This window comes from Procambarus clarkii, chromosome 10, assembly GCF_040958095.1.
Source record: "Procambarus clarkii isolate CNS0578487 chromosome 10, FALCON_Pclarkii_2.0, whole genome shotgun sequence".
Taxonomy (NCBI): domain Eukaryota; kingdom Metazoa; phylum Arthropoda; class Malacostraca; order Decapoda; family Cambaridae; genus Procambarus; species Procambarus clarkii.
Genome location: NC_091159.1, coordinates 18,020,246 through 18,041,247, shown reverse-complemented (window position 1 = coordinate 18,041,247; position 21,002 = coordinate 18,020,246). Strand labels below are relative to the sequence as shown.

At 48.2% G+C, this 21,002-nt stretch overlaps 1 protein-coding gene across 1 annotated transcript in view; it reads right to left on the bottom strand.

Annotated features, from left to right (window-relative positions):
• LOC123747975 (ribosome-binding protein 1-like) overlaps window positions 1-20,799 on the bottom strand; it is a 39,199-nt gene extending 18,400 nt beyond the window's left edge. Inside the window, exon 1 of the mRNA XM_069322184.1 lies at window positions 20,220-20,799. Within this exon, the coding sequence (XP_069178285.1) occupies window positions 20,220-20,799 (580 nt within the window). The remainder of the gene's footprint in view (window positions 1-20,219) is intronic.
• Window positions 20,800-21,002: the final 203 nt, after the last annotated feature.

Below are 21,002 nucleotides of genomic sequence, written 5' to 3'. Positions count from 1 at the left end.
CTCTCTCTCCCTCCCTCTCTCTATCTCTCTCTCTCTGTCTCTCTGTCCCTCTCTCTCTCTCCCTCCCTCTCTCTCTCTCTCTCTCCCTCTCTCTCTCTCTCTCTCTCTCTCTCTCTCTCTCTCCCTCTCTCTCTCTCTCTCTCCCTCCCTCTCTCTATCTCTCTCTCTCTGTCTCTCTGTCCCTCTCTCTCTCTCCCTCCCTCTCTCTCTCTCTCTCTCCCTCCCTCTCTCTCTCTCTCTCTCTCTCTCTCTCTCTCTCTCTCTCTCTCTCTCTCTCTCTCTCTCTCTCTCTCTCTCTCTCTCTCTCTCTCTCTCTCTCTTTCTCTCTCTCTCTCTCTCTCTCTCTCTCTCTCTCTCTCTCTCTCTCTCTCTCTCTCTCTCTCTCTCTCTCTCTCTCTCTCTCTCTCTCTCTCTCTCTCGCTCTCTCTCTCTCTCTCTCTCTCTCTCTCTCTCTCTCTCTCTCTCTCTCTCTCTCTCTCTCTCTCTCTCTCTCTCTCTCTCTCTCTCTGTCTCTCTCTCTCTGTCTCTCTCTCTCTCTCTGTCTCTCTCTCTCTCTCTGTCTCTGTCTCTCTCTCTCTCTCTCTCTCTCTCTCTCTCTCTCTCTCTCTCTCTCTCTCTCTCTCTCTCTCTCTCTCTCTCTCTCTCTCTCTCTCTGTCTCTCTCTCTCTCTCTCTCTCTCTCTCTCTCTCTCTCTCTCTCTCTCTCTCTCTCTCTCTCTCTCTCTCTCTCTCTCTCTCTCTCTCTCTCTGTCCCTCTCTCTCTGTCCCTCTCTCTCTGTCCCTCTCTCTCTGTCCCTCTCTCTCTCTCTCTCTCTCTCTCTCTCTCTCTCTCTCTCTCTCTCTCTCTCTCTCTCTCTCTCTCTCTCTCTCTCCCAGACAGGTGTGGCATGATACATCTCCCAGACAGGTGTGGCATGATACATCTCCCAGACAGGTGTGGCATGATACATCTCCCAGACAGGTGTGGCATGATACATCTCCCAGACAGGTGTGGCATGATACATCTCCCAGACAGGTGTGGCATGATACATCTCCCAGACAGGTGTGGCATGATACATCTCCCAGACAGGTGTGGCATGATACATCTCCCAGACAGGTGTGGCATGATACATCTCCCAGACAGGTGTGGCATGATACATCTCCCAGACAGGTGTGGCATGATACATCTCCCAGACAGGTGTAGCATGATACATCTCCCAGACAGGTGTGGCATGATACATCTCCCAGACAGGTGTGGCATGATACATCTCCCAGACAGGTGTGGCATGATACACACATCTCCCAGACAGGTGTGGCATGATACATCTCCCAGACAGGTGTGGAATGATACACACATCTCCCAGACAGGTGTGGCATGATACATCTCCCAGACAAGTGTGGCATGATACATCTCCCAGACAGGTGTGGCATGATACACACATCTCCCAGACAGGTGTGGCATGATACATCTCCCAGACAGGTGTTGCATGATACATCTCCCAGACAGGTGTGGCATGATATACACATCTCCCAGACAGGTGTTGCATGATACACACATCTCCCAGACAGGTGTGGCATGATACATCTCCCAGACAGGTGTGGCATGATACACACATCTCCCAGACAGGTGTGGCATGATACACACATCTCCCAGACAGGTGTGGCATGATACACACATCTCCCAGACAAGTGTGGCATGATACACACATCTCCCAGACAGGTGTGGCATGATACACACATCTCCCAGATAAGTGTGGCATGATACATCTCCCAGACAGGTGCCTCCCGTCACCAGGTCGTAGCCTGCACCAATGTGTGGACGCACTCCAGAGCTAAAGATACTTGGGATCTCACAGACATTAGTATTGAGTGGCAAAGGCTGTAAGGCTTCGATACCCGGAGCCTTTGCCCACTTAAAGCAGAAATACAGGCAACAGTAGTTATGGAAGGGTTAAGAGTCACTGTAAATTAACAAAAATAAGGTTTATTCAATAAAGTTAATACACAGGGAGCCTACATTATGGTAATGAAGGGTGACACTTGGTGAGGATACATAGAAATACACCCACAGTGTACACGTGCCCAGGGAAGCATGCCCACGGTGCCAGGATGTCACTCGTGCTTGGAGTCTCACGTGGGCTGACTGATGTCAACACACATCAACTGCTTGCAATAACAAGGGACATTGGACGTTGTATTTCCACTGTAATACATACATTGAAATACACTTCACTGAGACAAGAGATAAAACAATACAGTAACACCTACAAGACTCTCAGACTTCACTCTTCACTGGAATTACCACGTCACTCAGACATCCAATAGAACACGTCACTCAGAGTAATACACGGGGTGACCGTCTCTCAGGGTAACACACGGGGGTTATCGGCCCGCTGCTGCGACCGGCCCGCTGCTGCGACCGGTCCGCTGCTGCGACCGGCCCGCTGCTGCGACCGGCCCGCTGCTGCGACCGGTCCGCTGCTGCGACCGGTCCGCTGCTGCGACCGGTCCGCTGCTGCGACCGGCCCGCTGCTGCGACCGGTCCGCTGCTGCGACCGGCCCGCTGCTGCGACCGGCCCGCTGCTGCGACGTATGTGGTATACAAGGATCTGAATGATTCCTTAAACAGGTTCCTGAAAGCTGTTCTGATGTTAGCCAGCCTCGCGTATGCGGTACGGTCCCCGCGTGGGGACCGTACCGTATGAGGACCGTACCACGTGGGGACCGTACCGTATGAGGACCGTACCACGTGGGGACCGTACCGTATGAGGACCGTACCACGTGGGGACCGTACCGTATGAGGACCGTACCACGTGGGGACCGTACCGTATGAGGACCGTACCACGTTGGGACTGTACCGCATGAGGACTGTACCGCATGAGGACCGTACCGCATGAGGATCGTACGGCATGAGGACCGTACCGTATGAGGACCGTACCGCATGAGGACCGTACCGCATGAGGACCGTACCGCATGAGGACCGTACCGCATGAGGACCGTACCGCATGAGGACCGTACCGTATGAGGACCGTACCGCATGAGGACCGTACCGTATGAGGACCGTACCGCATGAGGACCGTACCGTATGAGGACCGTACCGCATGAGGACCGTACCGCATGAGGACCGTACCGCATGAGGACCGTACCGCATGAGGACCGTACCGTATGAGGACCGTACCGCATGAGGACCGTACCGTATGAGGACCGTACCGCATGAGGACCGTACCGCATGAGGACCGTACCGCATCAGGACCGTACCGTATGAGGACCGTACCGCATGAGGATCGTACCGCATGAGGACCGTACCGCATGAGGACCGTACCGTATGAGGACCGTACCGCATGAGGACCGTACCGCATGAGGACCGAACCGCATGGGGACCGTACCGCATGAGGACCGTACCGCATGAGGACTGTACCGCATGGGGACCGTACCGTATGAGGACCGTACCGCATGAGGACCGTACCGCATGAGGACCGTACCGCATGAGGACCGTACCGCATGGGGACCTTACCGCATGAGGACCGTACCGCATGAGGACTGTACCGCATGGGGACCGTACCGTATGAGGACCGTACCGCATGATGACCGTACCGCATGAGGACCGTACCGCATGAGGACCGTACCGCATGATGACTGTACCGCATGAGGACCGTAACGCATGAGGACCGTACCGCATGATGACTGTACCGCATGAGGACCGTACCGCATGAGGACCGTACCGCATGATGACCGTACCGCATGAGGACCGTACCGCATGAGGACCGTACGGCATGAGGACCGTACCGCATGAGGACCGTACCGCATGATGACTGTACCGCATGAGGACCGTACCGCATGAGGACCGTACTGTATGAGGACCGTACCGCATGAGGACCGTACCGCATGGGGACCGTACCGTATGAGGACCGTACCGCATGAGGACCGTACCGCATGAGGACCGTACCGCATGAGGACCGTACCGCATGGGGACCGTACCGCGTGTTTGCTGCCACTCTTTGTAATCTGATTGAAAAATATAAAATGTGCCTCTAGTCTTTGCCTGTTATTCCTTCGCTCTTTGTATAGACTATTAGTCTAAGGTCACACTTACCTTCCCCTCCTCCCACTCTCCCCTCTCCCTTGCCCCCTCCTACCCCCCACTCCCTATCTGGCAGAATCTCCCCTTTTCCCGCCCCTCCCCCTCTCTCCCTCTCTCCCCTCCTCCCCCTCCCGGGCTGGGCAACTGGCGTGGGATAATAACTGTGGTTGTCAATCGCAGAGCGTCCCTCTGGCAGCGGTTGTGACAGAGAGAGGGACGAAGCTATCTTGATCTTGGTCCCCTGGTCGGCCCTCAGCGTCTCCCCTCACCCTGCTGGTCTGCTGCTGACACTATCACCGCCCCCACCTCCCCTCTCTCCCGTACCCCCACCTGCTGCTGCTGCTGCTGCCCCTCTCCATCAGGGGGTAACCCAGATATCTCCTGCTTCTCCCCCCCCCCTGCGTGACGTCGCTGCTATAACACGGGGGGGGGGGGGGGAGGGCTGAGGCCCCCACCTTGTACTGGGTACTTATCTAGTTGTACTCACTTAGTTTTGCTTGCGGGGGTTGAGCTTTGGCTCTTTGCTTGCGCCTCTCAACTGTCAATCATCTAGTGTTCAGGTTCCTGAGCCAACTGGGTTCTATCATATTTACACTTGAAACTGTGTATGGAGTCAGCCTCCACCACATCACTGCCTAATACATTCCATCTGTTAACTACTCTGACACTAATAAAGTTCTTTCTAACGTCTCTATGGCTCATTTGGGTACTCCCCTGAGAATTTTATATGTAATGATCATGTCTTCCCGAACTCTCCTGTCTTTCAGCTACGTGAGGTGCATTTCCCCACAGCCTTTCCTCGTAACTCATGCCTCTTTGTCCTAGGACTAGTCTAGTGGCATACCTCTGAACTTTTTCCAGCTTCATCTTGTGCTTGATAGGGTACGGGCTCCATGCTGGTGCCGCATACTTCAGCATTGGTCTTACATATGTGGTGTACAAGATTCTGAATGATTACTTACACAGGTTCCTGAACGCTGTTCTGATGTTAGCCAGCCTCGCATATGCCGCAGACGTTATTCTTTTTATGTGGGTTTCAGGAGACAGGTTTGGTATGATATCAACTCCTAGATCTTTCTCTCTGTCCGTTTCATGAAGTACTTCATCTCCTTTTCTGTATCCTGTGTCTGGCATCCTGTTTCCACCGCCTAGTTTCATTACTTTGCATTTACTCGGGTCGAACTTTAGCAGCCATTTGTTGGACCATTCATTCAGTCTGTCCAGGTCATCTTGTAGCCTCCTACTATCATCCTCTGTTTCAATCCTCCTCATAATTTTTGCATCATCAGCAAACATTGAGAGAAACGAGACTATACCCTGTATAGACTCTATTTAACTGTATAGACTCTATAGTATAGACTCTACTATATAGACTATAGACCCTGTATAGACTATATAGACTCGGTATATACCTATACCGAGTGTGTGTGTGTGTACTCACCTATTTGTGCTTGCGGGGGTTGAGCTCTGGCTCTTTGGTCCCGCCTCTCAACCGTCAAACCACAGGTGTACAGGTTCCAAAGTCTGTTGGACTCTATCATATCTACACTTGAAACTGTGTATGGAGTCATCCTCCACTACATCACTGCCTAATGCATTCCATTTATCAACCACTCTGACACTAAAGAAAGTTCCTTCTAATATCTCTGTGACTCATTTGGGCACTCAGTTTTCACCTGTGTCCCCTAGTGCGTGTGCCCCTTGTGTTAAATAGCCTGTCTTTGTCTACCCTATGAATTCCCTTGAGAATCTTGAATGTGGTGATCATGTCCCATCTAACTCTTCTGTCTTCCAGCGACGTGAGGTTTAATTCCCGTAGTCTCTCCTCGTAGCTCATACCTCTCAGCCCGGGTACTAGTCTGGTGGCAAACCTTTGAACCTTTTCCAGTTTAGTCTTATCCTTGACCATATATGCTGGGACTGGGGCTGCATGCTGGGGCTGCATACTCCAGGATTGGCCTGACATATGTGGTATACAAAGTTCTGAAGGATTCCTTACACAAGTTTCTAAATGCCGTTCTTTTTAGGCCAGCCAGGCATATGCCGCTGATGTTATCCTCTTCATATGGGCTGCAGGGGACAAGTCTGGCATGATATCAACCCCCAGGTCTTTTTCTATCTCTGACTCATGAAGAATTTTATCTCCCCAGATGATATCTAATATCTGGCCTTCTGCTCCCTACACCTATATTCATTACATTACATTTGCTTGGATTAAACTCTAACAACCATTTGTTCGGCCATTCCTTCAGCTTGTCTAGGTCTTTTTGAAGCCTCAAGGAGTCCTCCTCTGTCTTAATCCTTGTCATAATTTTGGCATCGTCAGCAAACATTGCGAGAAAGGAGTCTATACCCTCCGGGAGATCATTTATATATATCAGAAACAGGATAGGACCAAGTACAGAGTCCTGTGGGACTCCACTAGTGACTTCACGCCAATCTGAGTTCTCACCCCTCACTGTAACTCTCTGCTTCCTATTGCTTAGGTACTCCCTTATCCACTGGAGCACCTTACCAGCTACACCTGCCTGTCTCTCCAGCTTATGTACCAGCCTCTTATGCGGTACTGTATCAAAGGCTTTCCGACAATCCAAGAAAATGCAGTCCGCCCAGCCTTCTTGCTTAATCTTTGTCACCTGGTCATAGAATTCTATTAAGCCAGTCAGGCAAGATTTATCCTCCCTGAACCCATGTTGGTGGTTTGTCATGAAGTCCCTTCTCTCCAGATGTGTTACTAGGTTTTTTCTCACAATCTTCTCCATCACCTTGCATGGTATACAAGTCAACTGCACTGGCCTGTAGTTCAGTGCCTCTTGCCTGTCGCCCTTTTTGTATATTGGGACCACATTCGCCATCTTCCATATTTCTGGTAGGTCTCCCGTCTCCAGTGACCTACTATACACTATGGAGAGTGGCAAGCAAAGTGACTCTGCACACTCTTTCAGTACCCATGGCGAGATCCCGTCTGGACCAAAAGCCTTTCTAACATCCAGATCCAGCAGGTGTCTCTTGACCTCATCTCTTGTAATTTCGAACTCTTCCAAGGCCGCCTGGTTTACTTCTCCCCTCTCCTAACGCAGTGACCTCACCTTGTTGTATTGTGAAGACCTCCTGGAACCTCTTGTTGAGTTCTTCACACACCTCTTTGTCATTCTCTGTGTACCTGTCCTCACCCGTTCTAAGTTTCATTACCTGTTCCTTCACTGTTGTTTTCCTCCTGATATGACTGTGGAGTAGCTTTGGTTCGGTCTTGGCTTTTTTTGCTATATCATTTTCATAATTTTTCTCTGCTTCTCCTCTCACCCTGACATACTCATTCCTGGTTCTCTGGTATCTCTCTCTGCTTTCTGATGTTCTGTTTTTCCGGAAGTTCCTCCACGCCCTTTTGTTCAGCTCCTTTTCTTCCATACATGCCCCATTAAACCACAGATTCTTCTTTTGCTTCTCGGATTTTTCCTTTTGGGTCAGGATAAACCTGTTTACTGCCTCCTGACACTTTTGGTTGACTTAGTCCATCATATATTGTACAGACTTAGCTCTGAGGTCTGTGTCCCAAGGTATTTCCCTTAGGAAACTTCTCATCTCTTCATAATTCTCCTTTCGGTATGCCAGCCTTTTGTTTCCTAGTTTTTTTTTTGGGGGGGGGGGGAGATAATTCTTAGCTCTTCCAGGTACTGAAAGATCAATACACTGTGATCACTCATTCCCAAGGGCGCTTCCATCTTACCTTCCCTTATATCCCACTCATTTAGGGTAAATATCAGATCGAGCATGGCTGGTTCATCTTCTCTCATTCTTGTTGGTTCCTTGATGTGCTGACTTAGAAAGTTTCTTGTTGCCACGTCCAGCAGCTTAGCTCTCCATGTTTTTGGTCCTCGATGTGGGTCTCTGTTCTCCCAATCTATCTTCCCATGGTTGAAGTCTACCATGATTAGTAGTCCAGATCCATTCCTGCTAGCAACAGAAGCTGCTCTCTCTATTATGTTAATGGTGGCCATGTTGTTTCTATCATATTCCTGTCTGGGTCTTCTGTCATTTTGTGGTGGATTATATATGACTACGACTATAATTTTTTGTCCTCCAGTTGTTATGGTACCTGTTATGTAGTCACTGAAACCTTCACTGCCTTGAATAACCATCTCCTCAAAATTCCAGCCTTTTCTTACCAGCAGAGCTACACCACCCCCACCTCTTCCTTCTCTCTCTTTCTTCACAATAGTCCTGTGGGAACACTGCATTTGTTATTGTTTTTGTTAGCTTTGTTTCTGTGAGTGCTATTATGTCTGGGTTTTCTTCTAGTACCCATTTTCCAAGTTCATTTGCTTTATTTGTAATTCCATCTATGTTAGTATACATTGCCTTGAGGCTCACTTTCTTCTGTCCCTTCTCATATCGCTGCCTTGGTGAGTGTTCTGCTGGTGGGGGAAGCTGTTCCATGGGTGTGGATTTTTGTGAGGTGGATAACAAGGTCTCAGAGAATACTGGGGTGAGGAGTGGGGGATCAAGTGAAAGTGGGACAGGGTGGGTATGGGATGAAGGGGGGAGGGAGGACTGGAAGGAAAAGAGGGGAGGGGGGATACATGGCAGGAGGGGAGGGGTAGCAGGGTGGGGATGAGGTGTGGGGGGAGGGAGATTTGGTTGAGCATTTGAGTGGAGGCAGGGAGGGTTTGGGGTAGGGGGTTTTCTATGCAGAGGAGGGTGGTGTGGTTGCCCTCCAATCTGGTGTTACTGGGTAGTCAGTTGTGGATTGCCCCCTCACCTCTGGGGATGTTGTGTTGGGAGCTGTGATTTCCTGCTTTTCCACTCTCGCCCTGCGCTTTTTCCTTGCTTCTATCGCCATGGCTCTCTCCTTCCTCGTCATGTCCCTCTGGAGGAATACTTTTTTAATTCTCCCACAATTTGCAGGTGACTTTTCTTTGTTAGAATTTTCTCCTTTGTGTTTTCGTTTGCGAACACTATCTTTAACAGACGGTCTCGGTCTTTGTTGTACCAGCCTAGCCTGAAAACCTTTTCAATGCTATGCTCAACCTCTTCCATCTCTAGTGCCTTCAGAATTTCATTAACTGCCGCTTTGTCCTTATCATTCCAGTTTGTCCTATTGGAACCTTCCTGCTCTTTAATACTTACAGCTGCCACTGATCATTTTCTTTCCAGCAGCTGGCTAGTGGAGCGTGGTACTTCCTGTGAGGTGGTTGCTGTCATGGCTACCTCCATAACTGTGGACATTACTTCAGTGTGTGTGTGTGTGTGTGTGTGTGTGTGTGTGACAGAGAGAGAGAAAGAGAGAGAGAGAGAGAGAGAGAGAGAGAGAGAGAGAGAGAGAGAGAGAGAGAGAGAGAGAGAGAGAGAGAGAGAGAGAGAGAGAGAGGGAGAGATTGGGTTGTGAGACTCTTGGTGGTGGATGAGAATAGGAGGAGGAGGAGCAAGAGGAGGAAGGAGGAGTCCTACCAACCCAACGACCATGGTTGCCGCCCAAGCCTTGGGTTAATGTAGTCGTATAACCTACCTAGTGACTTTGGGCGGGGCTGGGGGCGTGTCCTGGGGGCGGGGGACGAAGTCTCGTCCTGGGGGCGGGGGACGAAGTCTCGTCCTGGGGGCGGGGGACGAAGTCTCGTCCTGGGGGCGGGGGGACGAAGTCTCGTCCTGGGGGCGGGGGACGAAGTCTCGTCCTGGGGGCGGGGGACGAAGTCTCGTCCTGGGGGCGGGGGACGAAGTCTCGTCCTGGGGGCGGGGGGACGAAGCCTCGTCCTGGGGGCGGGGGACGAAGTCTCGTCCTGGGGGCGGGGGGACGAAGACTCGTCCTGGGGGCGGGGGGACGAAGACTCGTCCTGGGGAGGCATGAATGATGTGTCTTGGTTAGATTATATTGTAAAATATTTGTTAAAGTATTTGTTAATTGTTAGTCAATATTGGCTTAGAAAATATAATATTGCTACAGGAAATGTCACATCCAGCTATATTGTCTTCCAAATTAAACTTATACATTATACCCACATTAACAGTCAACTTGATCATGTTCTATCCCAGACCACCATTGTACACTGTCCCGGCCTTGTCAGCTTCTCCCTCACAGAGTACGACAGATGTTGACCAGTTGGAAGGTCCCACAACACTCACGTTGTCTTGGGGAAAGTATGGTGAAGTTTTTAGTTTTATTATTAATTTCTGGCACAGACGTGGCCACACATATACAGTGCTAAGTAGCATATATACATTTTCCTGTGGTTAGTGTTGTAAAGTTGTAGCCATGTGTGTGGAGGAGGTGTGTTAATGTTGTGGTGGCAGGCGGGCCGTGGTGGCGCAGGCTCAAGACCGGAGCTGGTCCTGTGGTGTGTGTGTGTGTGTGTGTGTGTGTGTGTGTGTGTGTGTGTGTGTGTGTGTGTGTGTGTGTGTGTGTGTGTGTGTGTGTGTGTGTGTGTGTGTGTGTGTACTCACCTAATTGTACTCACCTAATTGTGCTTGCGGGGGTTGAGCTCTGGCCCTTTGGTCCCGCCTCTCAACCGTCAATCAACTGGTGTACAGATTCCTGAGCCTATTGGGCTCTATCATATCTACATTTGAAACTGTGAATGGAGTCAGCCTCCACCACATCATTTCCTAATGCATTCCATTTGCTAACTACTCTGACACTGAAAAAGTTCTTTCTAACGTCTCTGTGGCTCATTTGGGTACTCAGCTTCCACCTGTGTCCCCTTGTTCGCGTCCCACCAGTGTTGAAAAGTTCATCCTTGTTTACCCGGTCGATTCCCCTGAGGATTTTGTAGGTTGTGATCATGTCCCCCCTTACTCTTCTGTCTTCCAGTGTCGTGAGGTGCATTTCCCGCAGCCTTTCCTCATAACTCATGCCTCTTAGTTCTGGGACTAGTCTAGTAGCATACCTTTGGACTTTTTCCAGCTTCGTCTTGTGCTTGACAAGGTACGGGCTCCATGCTGGGGCCGCATACTCCAGGATTGGTCTTACATATGTGGTGTACAAGATTCTGAATGATTCCTTACACAGGTTCCTGAACGCCGTTCTGATGTTAGCCAGCCTCGCATATGCCGCAGACGTTATTCTCTTTATGTGGGCTTCAGGAGACAGGTTTGGTGTGATATCAACTCCTAGATCTTTCTCTCTGTCTGTTTCATTAAGTACTTCATCTCCTATTCTGTATCCTGTGCCTGGCCTCCTGTTTCCACTGCCTAGTTTCATTACTTTGCATTTACTCGGGTTGAACTTCAACAGCCATTTGTTGGACCATTCACTCAGTCTATCCAGGTCATCTTGTAGCCTCCTACTATCATCCTCTGTTTCAATCCTCCTCATAATTTTTGCATCGTCGGCAAACATTGAGAGGAACGAATCTATACCCTCTGGGAGATCATTTACATATACCAGAAACAGTATAGGTCCAAGGACTGACCCCTGCGGGACTCCACTTGTGACGTCTCGCCAATCTGAGACCTCACCCCTCACACAGACTCGTTGTCTCCTGTTGCTTAGGTATTCCTCTATCCACCGGAGTACCTTCCCTCTCACTCCAGCCTGCATCTCCAAATTTCGCACTAGCCTCTTGTGTGGCACTGTATCAAAGGCTTTCTGACAATCCAAAAATATGCAGTCTGCCCACCCTTCTCTTTCTTGCCTTATTTTTGTTGCCTGGTCGTAGAATTCAAGTAACCCTGTGAGGCAAGACCTGCCATCCCTGAACCCATGTTGATGCTGTGTTACAAAGTTCCTTCGCTCCAGATGCTCCACTAGTTTTTTTCGCACAATCTTCTCCATCAGCTTGCATGGTATGCAGGTTAGGGACACTGGCCTGTAGTTCAGTGCCTCCTGTCTATCCCCTTTCTTGTATATCGGGACTACGTTAGCTGCTTTCCAAGTATCTGGCAGTTCCCCTGTTGCCAGTGATTTGTTATACACTATGGAGAGTGGTAGGCTCAGTTCTCTTGCTCCTTCCTTTAGAACCCAAGGGGAGATTCCATCTGGGCCTATAGCCTTCGTCACGTCCAACTCTAGTAAACACTTCCTTACTTCCCCACTGGTAATCTCAAACTCTTCCAGTGGTTCCTGGTTAGCTATTCCCTCACTTACCTCTGGAATTTCTCCTTGTTCTAAGGTGAAGACCTCCTGGAATTTCTTATTCAATTCCTCACACACTTCCTTGTCATTTGTAGTGAATCCTTCCGCCCCTATCCTTAATCTCATAACCTGTGTGTGTGTGTGTGTGTGTATGTGTGTGTGTGTGTGTGTGTGTGTGTGTGTGTGTGTGTGTGTGTGTGTGTGATCATCCTCCAGTAGCGCCCATGTCTCCGAAGAGGGAATGATCTTCCAATAATTGTCATCTATACATTCCCCATCACCACCTGCGTCTATCTCCACTACCACTCCACCGTCCCTCTATGGTATCGTCCCCTCCACCGTCCCTCTATGGCATCGTCCACTCCACCGTCCCTCTATGGTATCGTCCCCTCCACCGTCCCTCTATGGCATCGTCCACTCCACCGTCCCTCTATGGCATCGTCCCCTCCACCGTCCCTCTATGGCATCGTCCACTCCACCGTCCCTCTATGGTATCGTCCACTCCACCGTCCCTCTATGGTATCGTCCACTCCACCGTCCCTCTATCCCCCACGGCTACACCATCACTACTCGTCTTTATATTGACCCATTTCACCTTCTTTCACACAACCACCTGCAGGGGGGGGGGGGGGGGCGGGGGGCCAAATGACGCCGTGTTCTTAAATATTTACAGTACAGGTGTGATTCATGTGTTGCATCGAGGGTTGCAACGTTGAGAATGACAGCTGGTTGATACCTGGTTGATGGGGTTCTGGGAGTTCTTCTACTCCCCAAGCCCGGCCCGAGGCCAGGCTCGACTTGTGAGAGTTTGGTCCACCAGGCTGTTGCTTGGAGCGGCCCGCAGGCCCACATACCCACCACAGCCCGGTTGGTCCGGCACTCCTTGGAGGAATAAATCTAGTTTCCTCTTGAAAATGTCCACGGTTGTTCCGGCAATATTTCTTATGCTTGCTGGGAGGACGTTGAACAACCGCGGACAACAACCAACCAAACGACAAGAAACTGTCGTTTTAAAATCCCGTATCCTAACCTACCAGAGGACCCAAAACAGAAAACGGGACAGTACGTCACTTTCGGGAGCCGATTTCATTTTCTATTACGACAATGTTTCACTTTAGATAGACTATACGTCAAAATGCGACGTTCTATTAGGAGGACGGGTTGGAACGATATCCCGGTAATTCCCGAGATCAGAATCACCGATATCAACTCAGGATCAACCCTTGAACCAGAGTTGTAACCCACCAGCGTGCCATCTTTGCCGCACACCTCACACTGCTAGGTAGTCATAGCAATACTGTTAAATAATTAATTATGTGTGTACCGAAACCTGTCATCCATAGCTTGCTGGTCTTGCCAATTAATTAAATTCCAGCCTCGTAGCGTTCACTGTCACTGAAGCGTTAGATGTAATAATTATCAAGCACTGCTATAAGTAAGCACTGCCGTTATCAAGCACTGCCATTATCAAGCACCGCCGTTATTAAGTACTGTCATTATCAAGCACTGCCGTTATCAAGCACTGCCATTATCAAGCACCGCCGTTATTAAGTACTGTCATTATCAAGCACTGCCGTTATCAAGTACTGTCATTATCAAGCACCGCCGTTATCAAGTACTGTCATTATCAAGCACTGCCGTTATCAAGTACTGTCATTATCAATCACTGCCGTTATCAAGTACTGTCATTATCAAGCACTGCCGTTATCAAGTACTGTCATTATCAAGCACTGCCGTTATCAAGTACTGTCATTATCAAGCACCGCCGTTATCAAGTACTGTCATTATCAAGCACCGCCGTTATCAAGTACTGTCATTATCAAGCACTGCCGTTATCAAGTACTGTCATTATCAAGCACTGCCGTTATCAAGTACTGTCATTATCAAGCACTGCCGTTATCAAGCACTGTCATTATCAAGCACCGCCGTTATCAAGCACTGTCATTATCAAGCACTGCCGTTATCAAGCACTGTCATTATCAAGCACTGCCGTTATCAAGTACTGTCATTATCAAGCACCGCCGTTATCAAGTACTGTCATTATAAAGCACCGCCGTTATCAAGTACTGTCATTATCAAGCACCGCCGTTATCAAGTACTGTCATTATCAAGCACCGCCGTTATCAAGTACTGTCATTATCAAGCACCGCCGTTATCAAGTACTGTCATTATCAAGCACCGCCGTTATCAAGCACTGTCATTATCAAGCACTGCCGTTATCAAGCACCGCCGTTATCAAGCATTGTCTTTAGCAAGCACCCCCGTTATCAAGCACTGTCATTATCAAGCACTGTCATTATCAAGCACTGTCATTATCAAGCACTGTCATTATCAAGCACTGTCATTATCAAGCACTGTCATTATAAAGCACTGTCATTATCGACCACTGTCATTATCAAGCACTGTCATTATCGACCACTGTCATTATCGACCACTGTCATTATCGATCACTGTCATTATCAAGCACTGTCATTATCATGCACTGTCATGATTAAGCACTGTCATTATCATGCACTGCTATTACCATGCACTGTCGTTATCTGCCACTGTCATTATCAGTCACTGTCATTATCAGCCACAGTCGTTATCAAGCACTATCATTATCAGGCACTGTCATTATCAGCCACTGTCATTATCAAGCACTGTCATATTATCAAGCACTGTCATTATCAAGCACTGTCATTATCAAGCACTGTCATTATCATGCACTGTCATTATCAAGCACTGTCATTATCAAGCACTGTCATTATCATGCACTGTCATTATCATGCACTGTCATTATCATGCACTGTCATTATCATGCACTGTCATTATCAAGCACTGTCATTATCATGCACTGTCATTATCATGCACTGTCATTATCATGCACTGTCATTATCATGCACTGTCATTATCATGCACTGTCATTATCATGCACTGTCATTATCATGCACTGTCATTATCATGCTCTGTCATTATCAAGCACTGCCATTATCAACCACTGTCATTATCGACCACTGTCATTATCAAGCACTGCCATTATCGACCACTGTCATTATCGACCACTGTCATTATCATGCACTGTCATTATCAACAACTGTCATTATCATGCACTGTCATTATCATGCACTGTCATTATCATGCACTGTCATTATCATGCACTGTCATTATCAAGCACTGTCATTATCAACCACTGTCATTATCATGCACTGTCGTTATCATGCACTGTCATTATCATTTACAATCATTATCAACCACTGTCATTATCATGCACTGTCATTATCATGCACTGTCATTATCGAGCACTGTCATTATCATGCACTGTCATTATCAACCACTGTCATTATCAGCCACTGTCATTATCAACCACTGTCATTATCAAGCACTGTCATTATCAAGCACTGTCATTATCAACCACTGTCATTATCAGCCACTGTCATTATAAACTACTGTCATTATCAACCACTGTCATTATCAACCACTGTCATTATCAGCCACTGTCATTATCAACCACTATCATTATCAACTACTGTCATTATCAGCCACTGTCATTATCAAGTACTGTCATTATCAGCCACTGTCATTATCAAGTACTGTCATTATCAAGTACTGTCATTATCAAGCACTGTCATTATCAAGCACTGTCATTATCAACCACTGTCATTATCAACTACTGTCATTATCAAGCACTGTCATTATCAGCCACTGTCATTGTCAACCACTGTCATTATCAACTACTGTCATTATATCAACTACTGTCATTATCAACTACTGTCATTATCAGCCACTGTCATTATCAAGCACTGTCATTGGCTGGTGGGGGGTAACATAATGTACTCACTATTTGTGCTTGCGAGGGTTGAGCTTTGGCTCTTTGGTCCCGCCTCTCAACTGTCAATCAACTGGTGTACAGATTCCTGAGCCTACTGGGCTCTATCATATCTACATTTGAAACTGTGTATGGAGTCAGCCTCCACCACATCACTGCCTAATGCATTCCATCCGTTAACTACTCTGACACTGAAAAAGTTCTTTCTAACGTTTCCATCTGTGTCTTCTTGTTCGCGTACCACCAGTGTTGAATAGTTTATTTTATCTTTGTCTACCCTGTCAATTCCCCTGAGGATTGTGTAGGTAGTGATCATGTCTCCCCTTACCCTTCTGTCTTCCAGTGTCGTAAGGTGCATTTCCCGCAGCCTTTTCTCGTAACTCATGCCTCTTAGTTCTGGGACTAGTCTAGTGGCATACCTTTGAACTTTTTCCAGCTTCGTCTTGTGTTTGACAAGGTACGGGCTCCATGCTGCGGCCGCATACTCCAGGATTGGTATTACATATGTGGTATACAAGATTCTGAAAGATTCATTACACAGGTTCCTGAAGGCTGTTCTGATGTTAGCCAGCCTCGCATATGCCGCAGACGTTATTCTTTTTTGTGGGCTTCAGGAGACAGGTTTGATGTGATATCAACCCGTAGATCTTTCTCTCTGTCCGTTTCATTAAGTACTTCACCTCCTATTTTGTATCCTGCGTCTGGTTTCCTGTTTCCATCGCCTAGTTTCATTACTTTGCATTTAGTCGGGTTGAACTTTAGCAGCCATTTGTTGGACCATTCATTCAGTCTGTCAAGGTCATCTTGTAGCCTCCTACTATCATCCTTTGTTTCAATCCTCATAATTTTTGCATCGTCAGCAAACATTGAGAGAAACGAGTATATACCCTCTGGGAGATCATTTACATATATCAGAAACAGTATAGGTCCAAGGACTGACCCCTGCGGGACTCCACTGGTGACGTCTCGCCAATCTGAGACCTCACCCTTCACAGCGACTCGTTGTCTTCTGTTGCTTAGGTACTCCCTTATCCAGTGGAGTACTTTTCCTTTCACTCCAGCCTGCATCTTCATCTTTTTCACTAGCCTCTTGTGTGGTGGTACTGTATCAAAGGCTTTCTGGCAATTAAAAAAAATGCAGTCTGCCCACCCCTCTCTTTCTTACCTGATTTTTGTTGCCTGGTCGTAGAATTCAATTAACCCTGTGAGGCAGGACTTGCCATCCCTGAATCAATGTTGATGCTGTGTTACAAATTTATTTCGCTCCAGATGCTCCACTAGCTTTCTTCGCACAATCTTCTCCATCAGTTTGCATGGTATGCAGGTTAGGGACTCTGGCCTGTAATTCAGTGCCTCCTGTCTATCCCCTTTCTTGTATATCGGGACTACATTAGCTGCTTTCCGAATTTCTGGCAGTTCCCCTCTAACCAGTGATTTGTTATACACAATGGAGAGTGGCAAGCACAGTGCATCGGCTCATTCCTTTAGTATCCAAGGGGAGATTCCATCGGGGTCTATTTCGTTTGTCACATCAAACTCTAATAACAACTTCCTTACCTCCCCATTGGTAATCTCAAACTCTTCTAGTGGTTCCTGGTTAACTATTTCCTCTCTTATCTCTGGGATTTCTCCTTGCTCTAAGGTGAAAACCTTCTGGAATTTCTTATTCAGTTCCTCACACATTTCCTTGTCGTTTATAGTGAATCCTTCTGCCCCTATCCTTAATTTCACAACCTGTTCCTTTACTGTTGTTTTTCTCCTGATGTGGCTGTGCAGAAATTTAGGTTGAGTCTTTGCCTTGCTTCCGATGTCATTTTCGTATTGTCTTTCTGCCTCTCTTCTCCTCCTGACATATTCATTCCTGGCACTCTGGTATCTTTCTCTGCTTTCAAGAGTCCTGTTGTTACTATAGTTTCTCCTCGCCCTTTTACTTTGCTGCTTAGCTAGCCTACATCTCTGATTAAACCATGGGTTTCTTTTTCACTTTTCGCTTCATTTCACTGTTTTCCTTTTGGACCGGGACAAACTTGTTTGCTGCCTCCTTACACTTCTGCGTGATGTAGTCCATCACGTCCTGGGCCGTCATTCCCCTGAGCTCTGTTTCCCATGTTATATCTGTTAGGATTTTTTTTATCTCCTCATAGTTTTCCTTTCGGAATACCAGTCTTTTGTTTTCAGTACCCCTCCTCGAGTTCAATAACCCTTCTTCAACCAGGTACTCAAACACCAGTACACTATGATCATTCATTCCTACTGGGGCCTCAAAGCCGATTTCCCTTATGTCTGAGTCGTTCAGAGTGAAGACAAGGTCGAGTCTCGCTGGTTCATCGTTTCATCTCATCCTAGTGGGTTCCCTGACATGTTGACTTAGAAAGTTTCTTGTCGCCACCTCCACTAGTTTGGCTCGCCATGTACCCTCTCCTCCATGAGGTCCCTTGTTCTCCCAGTCTATCCTTCCATGATTGAAGTCCCCCATGATGGGCAGATGGGATCGAATTCTACAGGCAGCAGAAGTTACCCTCTCAGTTATATTTTTAACTGCCATGTTGTTGTTGTCATACTCTTGCCTTGGTCTTCTGTCGTTTGGTGGAGGGTTACATATCACCGCTACTACTACTCTTGGTCCTCCCATCATCATCATGGTGCCTGTTATGTAGTCTCACAACCTCTTTGTATGAGGTTAACACAGTGTGTGGAGATAACACTGTGTGTGGGAATAACACAGTGTGTGGGGGGGAACACACACACTGTGGGGGGAGAGTGTAACACACGGTGTCTGGGTGTAACATAGTGTGTGTGGTAAAGGTATTTATATAATGTAACATGCATATCTTAGTATAGTTCTGGGTGGAAACGAGGACCAACCTGTCCTCTCACTTGACGTCGCATTATTTACGTAATTTACAATCCGTTAAAAATGTCACGTTTAAATCAAAATTAAAGCACTGTAATACTGACGTGTTGTCATGCCTCGGCGTCCACATGTGAGGCGGGTTGCTTGCGTTACTACATTCCTGGTTAGGAAATACAATTGTGTATTGAGACCACCAGGATTCACCAAGCATTTATACAACCACTTACGAAACCTATACATCTTTCCATAATCATGGCGGCGTTGTTTAGAATCGTTAAACAGGTTACGAGCTTCCAAACTTCACAACCCGGAGTTATTCTGCGCTAATACACTATTTAATAGATGTAAAAATTGCCGCCATGATTAAGGAAAGATGAATAGGCTTCGTATGTGGTTGGATATGAGTTTAATGAATGGGTGCGGGGGCTCCCTCTCCCACCAGCAGGTGTCCGGCGTTCATACTCACAATATCCAAACTTTGACTCTCAGCTCCTTCCATTCCCAAGGTTAATGCTCCAATGAAAATCAATCACTAACACTAATTTTTTTTTCCAATCCGTCCACCGACCTCGCTGCCCCGTTGAGTGTGGGGGTAACTTACAGTGTGTGTGTGTGTGTGTGTGTGTGGGGGGGGGGGGGTAACACACAGTGTGTTGGGGGTAACACACAGTGTGTGGGGGTAACACACAGTGTGTGGGGGTAACACACAGTGTGTGGGGGTAACACACAGTGTGTGGGGGTAACACACAGTGTGTGTGGGGTAACAAACAGTGTGTGGGGGGTAACACACAGTGTGTGGGGGGTAACACACAGTGTGTGGGGGTAACACACAGTGTGTGTGGGGTAACACACAGTGTGTGTGGGGTAACACACAGTGTGTGTGGGGTAACACACAGTGTGTGGGGGGTAACACACAGTGTGTGGGGGTAACACACAGTGTGTGGGGGGTAACACACAGTGTGTGTGGGGTAACACACAGTGTGTGGGGGTAACACACAGTGTGTGTGGGGTAACACACAGTGTGTGGGGGTAACACACAGTGTGTGTGTGGGGTAACACACAGTGTGTGGGGTAACACACAGTGTGTGTGTGTGGGGTAACACACAGTGTGTGTGGGGTAACACACAGTGTGTGGGGGTAACACACAGTGTGTGTGTGTGGGGTAACACACAGTGTGTGTGGGGGGTAACACACAGTGTGTGTGGGGTAACACACAGTGTGTGTGGGGTAACACACAGTGTGTGTGGGGGGGTAACACACAGTGTGTGTGGGGTAACACACAGTGTGTGTGGGGGGGTAACACACAGTGTGTGTGGGGTAACACACAGTGTGTGGGGGGTAACACACAGTGTGTGGGGGAAAATTACCAAGTTTCCATTCTTGCGTCAGATGGGTGAATCGAGAAACTGTGTCCTTGTGGGCTGAACTCTTACCTTCCCACGCAACAACGTCAGCTTTCCCGCCAGCTTTCCCACCAGCTTTCTCTCCAGCTTTCTCTCCAGCTTTCCCGCCAGCTTTCTCTCCAGCTTTCCCGCCAGCTTTCTCTCCAGCTTTCCCGCCAGCTTTCTCTCCAGCTTTCCCGCCAGCTTTCTCTCCAGCTTTCCCGCCAGCTTTCTCTCCAGCTTTCCCGCCAGCTTTCTCTCCAGCTTTCCCGCCAGCTTTCTCTCCAGCTTTCCCGCCAGCTTTCTCTCCAGCTTTCCCGCCAGCTTTCTCTCCAGCTTTCCCGCCAGCTTTCTCTCCAGCTTTACCGCCAGCTTTCTCTCCAGCTTTCCCACCAGCTTTCTCTCCAGCTTTCCCACCAGCTTTCCCACCAGCTTTCTCTCTAGCTTTCCCGCCAGCTTTCTCTCCAGCTTTCCCGCCAGCTTTCTTTCCAGCTTTCCCACCAGCTTTCCTGCCAGCTTTCTCTCCAGCTTTCCCGTCAGCTTTCTCTCCAGCTTTCCCACCAGCTTTCCCACCAGCTTTCTCTCCAGCTTTCCCGACAGCTTTCTCTCCAGCTTTCCCGCCAGCTTTCATGGACTGAGATTCACTAAGCGTCTCGTACTTCTCCTTACGACGCGGTGTTATGAAGGTTCATTGACACTCTGTCGTAAGACCCGTACGCACGAATCACGAAGGTGATCGTACGAGGTTTTTAGCAATTTTGATGTAGTTTACTTAATTCTCGATACATGTCACAGGTGTTTTTCATTTGACCAATCAGAGAGACAACATTGTTC